The sequence below is a fragment of the Oncorhynchus keta genome, chromosome 33, assembly GCF_023373465.1.
Source record: "Oncorhynchus keta strain PuntledgeMale-10-30-2019 chromosome 33, Oket_V2, whole genome shotgun sequence".
NCBI lineage: Eukaryota > Metazoa > Chordata > Actinopteri > Salmoniformes > Salmonidae > Oncorhynchus > Oncorhynchus keta.
The window spans coordinates 16921861-16934360 of record NC_068453.1 but is presented as its reverse complement, the minus strand read 5'-3'; the positions used below and the strand labels follow the sequence as shown (position 1 = coordinate 16934360).

Here is a 12500-nt window from a genome sequence, read left to right as displayed (position 1 = left end):
AAAGGTGATCCAGAGATGGGTGCCTGTTTTAGGAAGAAAATATGTCTGTGTTAAACATCACCAGGAGGGGTGTGAGTCATGTAAAACACTGTCTGTACAGTAGTGCAGTGTCCTGTACGGGTGTAGGGGGATAGAGGCTGGCCAAAACACTGTCCAGTCCAGCTGCAGTGCAACAGAGCACGCTCCGGCTGTAATTGGCCATCGCCACGGTGACAGAGAGGAGTTAAAATAAAGCCGGCTGGCTGTGGGCCTCCATTCATTACACATCCCTCTCTCCTTCCCTCCGTCTCCATCCAATATGTGCTGGTCTCTTTCTCCCCCCCCCCTCTCGACCCCCTCTGTTATTTTCCTCATTAAAGTGGGACCCAGGCAGTAGCGGTCACTGCCTCTCATTTATTTTCATTTGAAACTGGTGCAGCTCCACTGATCCTCTGGGGCTGAGCAGAGTGAGAGCAGGATGGTGTCATTCTGATAACTACCACCCAGCACACACACACACACACACACACACACACACACAGGTGTGCATCCACGCACGCACACGCACACATAAGCACAGATGCAAGTATACACAAGCACTCTGATGCAAACACACTAGCAGACACACACACACACACACACATTCACATACCTACAAGCTCACAGCCACAGCTCATTCACTCCCTTTCTCTCACACATGCACTCTCACCCTCTTGCTGGTGTGTGTGTGTGTGTGTGTGTGTGTGTGTGTTGATACTGGGTGTTACTTCCAGATGGGGAATCTCTTATTAAGCATAATCGTATTAGACTGAGGGAACTAATGACTACTGATGAACTAAGGACTATTGATCCAGAGAAGAGAGAGGGGCTGTATACAAAGCAGGACTGTGCTAGGGGACTGACCCAGGGGTAGGTGAAAGCACACACACACACACACACACACACACACACACACACACACACACACACACACACACACACACACACACACACACACACACACACACACACACACACACACACACACACACACACACACACACACACACACACACACACACACACACACACACACACATCCATAACCACCCTGTTTTAACTGACCCAGCCGGACTCTCCTTATTGAAAAAGGTGGGCCGGCGATTACATAGGGCGTAGTGATTCTGACGTGCTCCTTTCACTTTGCTGTAGCCGGTGGTTGGGCAGATTCATGAGGGCCCGGGGACTATTTTAGAGCCCATTGCCTCCACCTTCTCTGTTTGCTGGATAATGAGAGAGAGAGGTGCCATAACGGTGTTCTCTAAACCAACAGAATGGGCCCTAAAAGGAGACTTCTTCCCATAGGCCATTAGGGAGGCGCAATTAGAGAAGCACACTTAGAGAAGAACACTTAGAGAAGCACACTTAGAAGGGAGCGCTTGGTTTAATGCTGACTGGGCTTACAGAGGAGGCCCATCCATCCCTGTCTTGGTTTTTATTGTCCCATAATAAAGCATTAATACACAAGGGTGATGTGTGATTTATTATTGTTTTATAACGTCTGGGCTGTGGTCATCAGTATGAGGCTAAGCCATGTTTTAAATAGTTATTTACTTTCAAAAGGTACATGTGGTTTATATTGCAAAAATACATCTCTATAAATCAGGGAGTAATGATAAAATGTGGAGGAGAGAGATTACATGTGGAGGAGAGAGAGAGATTACATGTGGAGGAGAGAGAGAGATTACATGTGGAGGAGAGAGAGAGATTACATGTGGAGGAGAGAGAGAGATTACATGTGGAGGAGAGAGAGAGATTACATGTGGAGGAGAGAGAGAGATTACATGTGGAGGAGAGAGAGAGATTACATGTGGAGGAGAGAGAGAGATAGAGAGATTACATGTGGAGGAGAGAGAGAGATTACATGTGGAGGAGAGAGAGAGATAGAGAGATTACATGTGGAGGAGAGAGAGAGATTACATGTGGAGGAGAGAGAGAGATAGAGAGATTACATGTGGAGGAGAGAGAGATAGAGAATGGCAGACTGAAGTGGCTGGCTGGCAGACTTATTGTTTGTCTGTGTCTGTCTCTTTGGAGCTGGATGTTTCTGTGCCCGCCCCATTGTCCCCCCTCTCCCTCTCCTCCCTCGACTTTTCCCCTCGCTCTCTCTATCCGGGTGACTGAGAACCAAATAAACAAAGCAGACCTCTTTCAACAACCCCAAAAATTGTCCGGAAACGAGGGAGAGGGGGACAAGAGAGACAGAAAAGGAGAGATACAGAGAAGGAGAGGTTGGTGATTATGTTGATCAAACATGAAAAGGTATTGTCTGTTTTTGCTAAACGAACGAAAGACAAATTTTGCACCCAAAATCCAAATATGGAGTCTAGTCTACCCTCTTTCTCTCTATTCTCCTGCTCCCTGCCCCGCCCTCCTCTCCTCTCCTCTCCTCTCCCCCTTCCCTCTCTCCTCTCTGGATAACAGCGAGTAGTATAAACACACACTCCTGATCGACTGCCCCGTCCCCTGGCCAGCCTCCTCCCCTAGATAGGGATAAAGCCCCTCACACCGCCCCTATTACCCCTAACCCTCCACTACCCCTCCATTACTCACATACAGAGAGAATAGGCATGAAAAAGGAGGATGGGTTGGAGAGGAAAAGAGAGCAAGGGAGGTACAAGCATTGGATTTTACACTTGAACAAATGAACAGTCGCAGGACAGAAAGGAGGGAAACCTAAACAGAACAACAAGCGAGAAAGAGAGGCAGAGAGAGAGAGAGAGCAGCAGACACTGACAGACATTGCAGTGAGATATGACAGAAACACAGACTGAACCAGAACACACACTAAAACAGGAGATCACATAAGAGTGTCTGGGTATGGTTCCGACATATATATGTGTGTGTGTGTGTGCGTGCGTACCTCAGCAGCAGATCGTCGGCCCTCATGGATCCGCCGGTGGGGTGGGGTGCAGAGGGGGGGCAGCATATGCTGTCGACACACACACTCTGCACAAAGCCCAGCTCGGATGAGAGCTCCAACATCTCTGCTCTGCTCCCAACAGCTGTTTTTCTCCTCCGATCCCTTTTTTGTTCACCCTCTTCTTCTATTTTCACAACAAGCTTTCTGCTCTCTGTCTCGCTCGCTCTTGTCCTCGCGCTCTCTCGTTCCTATTCACACTATAGAAACACACGTTCTCTCGTCTCCTCCCCTCTGCTTCCCGCTCTCTCTCTCTCTCTCTACCCCTCCCTCCTCCTCTCTCTCTCTCTCTCTCTCTCTCTCTCTCTCTCTCTCTCTCTCTCTCTCTCTCTCTACCCCTCCCCTCCTCTCTCTCGCCCTCTACCCCCTCCCTCCTCCTCTCTCTCCCTCTCTCTACCCCTCTCCTCCTCCTCTCTCTCTCTCTCTCTCTCTCTCTCTCTCTCTCTCTACCCCTCCCTCTCTCTCTCCCGCTCTCTCTCTCTCTCTGTCCCCTCTCTCTCTCTCTCTCTCTCTGTCTCCTCTCTCTCTCTCTACCCCTCCCTTCTGTCTCTCTCTCCCTCCTCCTCCTCTCTCTCTCTCTCTCTCTCTCTCTCTCTCTCTCTCTCTCTCTCTCTCTCTCTCTCTCTCTCTCTCTCTCTCTCTCTCTCTCTCTCTCTCTCTCTCTCTCTCTCTCTACCCCTCCCTCCTCCTCTCTCTCCCTCTGGTGGAACGGTGGAGACCCTGCTGGCTTGCCTGGCTGAAGTAATCTCCCCTGACAGCTCATGTTGTTGTGTTGTGGGCCTATTTTACTAGCAGACCAGCCTGACCCAGCCCAGTGCAGCCCGGTCCAACTCTGATCTAGTCCAACTCAGTTTATTCTTGCCCAGCACAGCCCAGTTTTAACCTAGTTCAGCCCAGCCGAGCTAGCCTAGGTCAGTCCAGTCCAGCCCAGTCCCCAGTGAATGGAGCGAGCCTAGGTCAGTCCAGTCCAGCCCAGTCCCCAGTGAATGGAGCTAGCCTAGGTCAATCCAGTACAGCCTAGTCCCCAGTGAATGGAGCTAGCCTAGGTCAGTCCAGTCCAGCCCAGTCCCCAGTGAATGGAGCTAGCCTAGGTCAGTCCAGTCCAACCCAGTCCCCAGTGAATGGAGCTAGCCTAGGTCAGTCCAGTCCAACCCAGTCCCCAGTGAATGGAGCTAGCCTAGGTCAGTCCAGTCCAGCCCAGTCCCCAGTGAATGGAGCTAGCCTAGGTCAGTCCAGTCCAGCCCAGTCCCCAGTGAATGGAGAGAGCCTAGGTCAGTCCAGTCCAGCCCAGCCCAGTCCCCAGTGAATGGAGCTAGCCTAGGTCAGTCCAGTCCAGTCCAACCCAGTCCCCAGTGAATGGAGCTAGCCTAGGTCAGTCCAGCCCAACCCAGTCCCCAGTGAATGGAGCTAGCCTAGGTCAGTCCAGTCCAGCCCAGTCCCCAGTGAATGGAGCGAGCCTAGGTCAGTCCAGTCCAGTCCAACCCAGTCCCCAGTGAATGGAGCGAGGCCTAGGTCAGTCCAGTCCAGCCCAGTCCCCAGTGAATGGAGCTAGCCTAGGTCAGTCCAGTCCAACCCAGTCCCCAGTGAATGGAGCTAGCCTAGGTCAGTCCAGTCCAGCCCAGTCCCCAGTGAATGGAGCTAGCCTAGGTCAGTCCAGTCCAGCCCAGTCCCCAGTGAATGGAGCTAGCCTAGGTCAGTCCAGTCCAGCCCAGTCCCCAGTGAATGGAGCGAGCCTAGGTCAGTCCAGTCCAGCCCAGTCCCCAGTGAATGGAGCTAGCCTAGGTCAGTCCAGTCCAGCCCAGTCCCCAGTGAATGGAGCTAGCCTAGGTCAGTCCAGTCCAGCCCAGTCCCCAGTGAATGGAGCTAGCCTGGGTCAGTCCAGTCCAGCCCAGTCCCCAGTGAATGGAGCGAGCCTAGGTCAGTCCAGTCCAGTCCAACCCAGTCCCCAGTGAATGGAGCGAGCCTAGGTCAGTCCAGTCGAGCCCAGTCCCCAGTGAATGGAGCTAGCCTAGGTCAGTCCAGTCCAGCCCAGTCCCCAGTGAATGGAGCTAGCCTAGGTCAGTCCAGTCCAGCCCAGTCCCCAGTGAATGGAGCTAGCCTAGGTCAGTCCAGTCCAGCCCAGTCCCCAGTGAATGGAGCTAGCCTAGGTCAGTCCAGTCCAACCCAGTCCCCAGTGAATGGAGCTAGCCTAGGTCAGTCCAGTCCAGCCCAGTCCCCAGTGAATGGAGCTAGCCTAGGTCAGTCCAGTCCAACCCAGTCCCCAGTGAATGGAGCTAGCCTAGGTCAGTCCAGTCCAGCCCAGTCCCCAGTGAATGGAGCTAGCCTAGGTCAGTCCAGTCCAACCCAGTCCCCAGTGAATGGAGCTAGCCTAGGTCAGTCCAGTCCAGCCCAGTCCCCAGTGAATGGAGCTAGCCTAGGTCAGTCCAGTCCAACCCAGTCCCCAGTGAATGGAGCTAGCCTAGGTCAGTCCAGTCCAGCCCAGTCCCCAGTGAATGGAGCTAGCCTAGGTCAGTCCAGTCCAGCCCAGTCCCCAGTGAATGGAGCTAGCCTAGGTCAGTCCAGTCCAGCCCAGTCCCCAGTGAATGGAGCTAGCCTAGGTCAGTCCAGTCCAACCCAGTCCCCAGTGAATGGAGCTAGCCTAGGTCAGTCCAGTCCAGCCCAGTCCCCAGTGAATGGAGCTAGCCTAGGTCAGTCCAGTCCAGCCCAGTCCCCAGTGAATGGAGCTAGCCTAGGTCAGTCCAGTCCAACCCAGTCCCCAGTGAATGGAGCTAGCCTAGGTCAGTCCAGTCCAGCCCAGTCCCCAGTGAATGGAGCTAGCCTAGGTCAGTCCAGTCCAGCCCAGTCTCCAGTGAATGGAGCTAGCCTAGGTCAGTCCAGTCCAACCCAGTCCCCAGTGAATGGAGCTAACCTAGGTCAGTCCAGTCCAACCCAGTCCCCAGTGAATGGAGCTAGCCTAGGTCAGTCCAGTCCAGCCCAGTCTCCAGTGAATGGAGCTAACCTAGGTCAGTCCAGTCCAACCCAGTCCCCAGTGAATGGAGCTAGCCTAGGTCAGTCCAGTCCAACCCAGTCCCCAGTGAATGGAGCTAGCCTAGGTCAGTCCAGTCCAGCCCAGTCTCCAGTGAATGGAGCTAGCCTAGGTCAGTCCAGTCCAACCCAGTCCCCAGTGAATGGAGCTAACCTAGGTCAGTCCAGTCCAACCCAGTCCCCAGTGAATGGAGCTAGCCTAGGTCAGTCCAGTCCAACCCAGTCCCCAGTGAATGGAGCTAGCCTAGGTCAGTCCAGTCCAGCCCAGTCCCTAGTGAATGGAGCTAGCCTAGGTCAGTCCAGTCCAACCCAGTCCCCAGTGAATGGAGCCTACTGGATATGGAGACATTTCATGTTGTTTCCCAGCAAAAAAAACAGACTTGTCTCAGCTAGTGGCCCTCCCTAAAGGGGCCCTGCCAGCAGCTACAGCTAGGCTCCACTACCTGTCACACACACACACCAAATCCCCGCCCCCCCCACACACACACACCAAATCCCACACACACCAAATCCCACATACACACACCAAATCCGGTATCTGTCACATCAGAGCCTGTCCTACTCACAGGAGACGGAAGACTCAGGAAGCAGCTGATAAAAAATTCATCCTTCTGTTTATTATGATTTATGCATGTTTCACTGAGCCAGGAACAAAAAAAGAGAAGCCTACAGCTTCATTAGCGTCTCAATGTGTGTGTGCGCATGTGTGCGTGTAATGAGGATAGAGGAGGGTTGTTCAAGTTATGGATTGTCTGGGAGATTCATGACAATGTTTGCAATAATGTGCAAAATAATATATGCTCTCTACAACACCTGCAAGGGACCAAAACAACAACTTGAAAAAACATGTATATTCACAGTTAAGATGCAGTACACAGCTCAGCTTCAAACTCCTAGCCCTAATTGCTGAATTTAGTCCGTCTGTTGGTTTTTCATTGCAAATCTGAGGGTCATCTTCACTACCCTACTTCTTCCTCAGTTCTACATTCTAAATGTATTCTACCCATGTCCCATCACCGACCCTGATGCCATCCTAAACTTTACATCTGGATATTTCCTGCTGGGAGTGCCAATCTCCTTGTGTAAATCTCCTCTCCTGCTCTAGGATCAGTCCTGGAGGGGCCGTGAACATCTGGTCACGTCTGAGAGAGGGGTGAGAGGCCAGCACACATACAGACCTGAGGAAATGACAAATTACAATCCTGGATCAATTCTCATTTGCTGTGGATTTTAGCAGGATTGCACCCCGCCCTAACACCCAAACTAACCCAAATCATATATCACATTTTTGCTTTTTCTCCTCTCCTCTCGCACACACACACACACACACACACACACACACACACACACACACACACACACACACACACACACACACACACACACACACACACACACACACACACACACACACACACACACACACACACACACACACCGTAGTGTGACATCATAGTAACTTCAGGCCACTGCACAAATATACAGTACCCGTCACGGTCTTTGTCTTCCTATGGTGTTGTGTTTACAGTTGAATGAAATGACCTACTTATGGATGTTGTTTGTCTCTCTCTCTCTCTATCTCTCTCCCACTCACTCCCTATCTTCCCCTCTCTTTCCCTCTTCCTCTTTCTAACTCAGTCTGACAGTGAAAGGTCAATACCCATTGGCTGCATGGGGGGGGCACTATCTGATGTAAGAGCGTTGTCATGGTAACGTATGGCAGGCAGTGTACTCTCCTAGCCAGACTCAGGGAGGGCAGGGACCCTTACACTAACCATGCCAAACCAGAGCCAGTCCTTGACTAGGATCAAGCCTGGGCCAAGCTATGACCACTACACACACTGAATGAGCCAAGAGAGAGAGATCAGCAACCAAAACGTCTTAGCAGTAAGTTATTTTTCAACATCATTGTACCTTTAACAGTTGTGCCAATAAAGTTTGACTTTGAATGTGTGAGGGAGAGTGGCAGAGGAGTAGAAGGGGAGGTGGGGGGGGGTTCTGTTATGTCTGTGAGTCACTGTTAGCTGAGCTTGGCTTCCTATTCATAAAAGAGGGATTACCAAAATCTGCAAGCACTTCTTTTCTTATTTCTCCCTCTCTACCTGTATCTCTTCAGGCCTCACTCGGACTGAGTAGAGAACAAGAGTACACATCCACACTCCCCCCCTTCTCCCCTCACATCCCCTTAAACATTCTGCCCGTGTTCATCCATTCAAGAAATCCTCTCATCCTCCTCTCCCCCTCTCTCTGGTCTTCCTTCCTCGCAGTCTTTTCCCTCTGTTTCCTAGCAAGAAAAATACAACAATAATACATTATTTCGTTTTTTTCCCGAAGAAAGAAAAAAGCTTGACTCGGCAGTTTGACTGTAAGACAGGAGAAGGCAATAAAACTTGCATTCGATGCAAGATTCTGCAATCAGGCCGGGGTATGAAGAATTCATCTTATCTTCCCCACGCACACAGCAGCGGACAAGAGAACCCATTATGGGATGTTTTCATCCATTGTGGAGTCTCAAGTCTTACGTCGGAACAGATAACAGCTCTTTTGTCGCCCTGACAACGTCCTCATGGGTTAGTAAACAAACGGCTGTGTGGTTCAGACGAACCGAGAAGGACAGGGGGGTCAGAGAGACAATCAACATTGAAAGGAGGGATGGATGAAGGAAGGATGGATGAAGGACTCAAGGGAGAGATAAACCTCTCTTCCTCTCGTCTCCCGACTCCAAAGCCAAGGACATCCATATGGGGCAACCAAAGGGATGGATAAGGCACAAAGAGACAGAATGGCACGATCAACACCTCTTTAATACCGAGCACCATGGGTAATAATAATGTCTTCCCTAAGGTCAACCAGGACTTAAAGCCCTGGTATATAGGCCTACACAAGAAAATAAGGGAGGGAAAAATACACACGCATACCCACCCATACACTTTACCCACAAACACTGCCCCCCCCCCACGCAGACAGTTTCCTGTGGTTGTGCATTGAAAAGCAGGAGAAAGCAGGGCTGTTCCACTTACAGGCATTAGCACACAGAAATGAATTTGTCACCTTCCATTAAGGGGAAAGCAGCCCTCGTGGCTTGTCAGTTAACTCTTGGAGTGGAGAAAACACACAACAAGACGCCTGCCCAGAGTTTCAGAGTGTTTGTGTGAATAGATAGTGTGTGTAAATTTAAGAGGTTGTGTGTGTGTTTGTGTGTGTGTGTGCGCGCCTGTCGGTGTGTATATCTGTATATGCCTGAGTGCATCAGTATGTGAGTGTGACTATGTTTGACAAAAGGCTCATTACTAGTAAATTCCTTCATTATTTCTGAGATAAATTTTTGTGACATAGTTGACAGAGAGACAGTAGTATTGTCTTTAGATTCTGCCATCTGTCTTTTTTCTCTCCTCTCTCTCTCTCTCTCTCTCTCTCTCTCTCTCTCTCTCTCTCTCACTCTCTCCATCATTCTCTCTCTCTTACTCTCTCTCCTTCATTCTCTCTCTCTCTCCTTCATTCTCTCTCTCTCCTTCATTCTCTCTCTCCTTCATTCTCTCTCTCCCTCTTCATTCTCTCTCTCTCTCCTTCTTCATTCTCTCTCTCCCTCTTCATTCTCTCTCTCTCTCCTTCTTCATTCTCTCTCTCTCTCGCTCCTTCATTCTCTCACTCTCTCCATCATTCTCTCTCTCTTACTCTCTCTCCTTCATTCTCTCACTCTCCATCATTCTCTCTCTCTTACTCTCTCTCCTTCATTCACTCACTGTCTCCATCATTCTCTCTCTCTTACTCTCTCTCCTTCATTCTCTCTCTCTCTCCTTCTTCATTCTCTCTCTCTCTCTCTCTCTCTCTCTCTCTCTCTCTCTCCTTCATTCTCTCTCTCTCTCCTTCTTCATTCTCTCTCTCTCTCTCCTTCATTCTCTCCTTCATTCTCTCCTTCTTCATTGTCTCTCTCTCTCTCTCTCTCTCTCCTTCATTCTCTCTCTCTCTCCTTCTTCATTCTCTCTCTCTCTCTCTCCTTCTTCATTCTCTTCTCTCTCCTTCATTCTCTCTTCTTCATTGTCTCTCTCTCTCTCTCTCTCTCTCTCTCTCTCTCTCTCTCTCTCTCTCTCTCTCTCCCTCTCTCTCTTTCTCTCTCTCAACATTTGCACATCATTAGAATGATAATGAATATCAGCTATGCTTGACAAATGTATTTTGGGATGCATAAAAAAAGTCAACTCATGTCGCTCTCTCTGTGTGAAATAGCAGACTGGCACATTCTCTGTGCCGTGTCTAGAGAGAGAAAACATAGTGGATTATACCGGAACGACAGAATGTTCCCAAAAGTAGAAACGTATGACTGTAAAGTTTCTGTAACGATATACAGTAGTTATGGTGTAGTGACGGTGTTCTTGTAACGTTGTGTGAGTGTTGGGAATGTGTGGCTGTAATGTTACGGTGTAGTGACGGTGTCCTGTAACGTTGTGTGAGTGTTGGGAATGTGTGGCTGTAATGTTACGGTGTAGTGACGGTGTCCTGTAACGTTGTGTGAGTGTTGGGAATGTGTTGCTGTAACGTTCCAGTGGTTGTGATGATGTTGCCGTGTAGTGAGACTCTCTAATTGGCTCACCTGTCTCTCAGCCATCTGGGGCTCTGCTAAAAACTCCACACCCAACTTCCCTCCCAACATCACACGCACGCACTGAGTGTACAAAACAAAATGGCTTAAATCCACCAATCAGTGTAGATGAAGGGGAGGAGACAGGTTAAAGAAGGATTTTTAAGCCTTAAGACAATTGAGACATGGATTGTGTGTGTGCCATTCAGAGGGTGAATGAGCAAGACAAAAGATTTAAGGGCCTTTGAACGAGGTATGGTAGTAGGTTCCAGGTGCACCGGTTTGAGTCTGACAAGAACTGCAACGCTGCTGGGTTTTTCACCCTCAACAGTTTCCCTTGTGTATCAAGAATGGTCCACCACCCAAAGGACATCCAGTCAACTTGACACAACTGTGGGAAGCTTTGGAGTCAACATGGGCCAGCATCCCTGTGGAACGCTTTTGACACCTTGTAGAGTCCATGGCCCAACGAATTGAGGCTGTTCTGAGGGCAAAAGGAGGTGGTTCCCTGAATCTCAATATTAGAGAAGTGTTCTTAATGTTTTCCACACACACACACACACACACACACACACACACACACACACACACACACACACACACACACACACACACACACACACACACACACACACACACACACACACACATAAACAGAAGGAGAGAAATTCTGATACACACAAAAATGTAAATACCTATACTGTATACTGAAGATCTACTGTATACTGAAGAACTACTGTGTACGGAAGATCTACTGTATACTGAAGATCTACTGTATACTGAAGATCTACTGTATACGGAAGATCTACTGTATACTGAAGATCTACTGTATACTGAAGAACTACTGTGTACTGAAGAACTACTGTATACTGAAGAACTACTGTGTACGGAAGATCTACTGTATACTGAAGATCTACTGTATACTGAAGAACTACTGTATACTGAAGAACTACTGTATACTGAAGATCTACTGTATACTGAAGATCTACTGTATACTGAAGAACTACTGTATACTGAAGATCTACTGTATACTGAAGATCTACTGTATACTGAAGAACTACTGTATACTGAAGATTTACTTTATACTGAAGAACTACTGTATACTGAAGATCTACTGTATACTGAAGAACTACTGTATACTGAAGATCTACTGTATACTGAAGAACTACTGGATCCAGAAAATTCTATACTACAATGTATCCACCAGACAGCTCAGTCAGGGCCAGAGGCCAAATAGACCCCCACCACCATCTCCCCCCTCTCTCCCACCCACCCTCCCTCCCTCCCTCTCTCCCACCACCATCTCCCCCTCTCTCTCCCTCCCTCAGTCTCTACCACCCTCCCTCCGTTCCTCCCTCTCTACGTCCCTCAATCTCTCCCACCCTCCGTCCGTTCCTCCCTCCCTCCCTCCCTCCCACCCTCCCTCCCACCCTCCCTCCGCTCCTCCCTCTCTACCTCCCTCAGTCTCTCCCACTCTCCCTCCGTTCCCCTCCCCTCTCCCTCCTCCCTCCCACCCTCCCTCCGTTCCTCCCTCCCTCCCTCCCTCCCTCCCCCTCCCTCCCTCCCTCCCTCTCCCTCCCTCCTTTCCCTCTTCCTCCCTCCCTCCCTCCCTCCCTCCCTCCCTCCCTCCCTCCCCTCCGTTCCTCCCTCTCTCCCACCCCTCCCTTCCTCCCACCTCCCTCCCTCCCCTCCCTCCCTCCCTCCCTCCCTCCCTCCCTCCCTCCCTCCCTGTCTCCGTTGCTCCTTTGTTCTCGTTCCTCTCTCCCTCCCCTTCCTCCCTCCCTCCCTCCCTCCCACCCTTCCCTCCCTTCCTTTCCATTCCTCCCTCCCTCCGTCTCTCCCTCCCTCCCTGTCTCCGTTCCTCCCTCCCTCCCTCCCTCCCCTCCCCTCCCTCCCTCCCTCCCTCCCTGTCTCCGTTCCTCCCTCCCTCCCTGTCTCCTTCCCTCCCTTCCCTCCCTC

At 50.3% G+C, this 12500-nt stretch overlaps 1 protein-coding gene across 28 annotated transcripts in view; it reads right to left on the bottom strand.

Annotated features, from left to right (window-relative positions):
• Window positions 1-12500, bottom strand: part of LOC118392418 (CUGBP Elav-like family member 2) — a 241449-nt gene that overhangs the window by 146852 nt on the left and 82097 nt on the right. For 7 of the 28 annotated variants that reach the window (XM_052492128.1, XM_052492136.1, XM_052492141.1 and 4 more), the window contains exon 1: window positions 2882-3209. The exons of 1 other annotated variant lie outside the window; for it this stretch is intronic. In XM_052492128.1, the coding sequence (XP_052348088.1) occupies window positions 2882-3003 (122 nt within the window). In that variant the 5' untranslated portion in view covers window positions 3004-3209. Of the gene's footprint in view, window positions 1-2881; window positions 3214-12500 lie in introns of those variants that run through there. 20 more of the 28 variants (XM_052492133.1, XM_052492144.1, XM_052492148.1 and 17 more) reach the window with 6 other exon arrangements.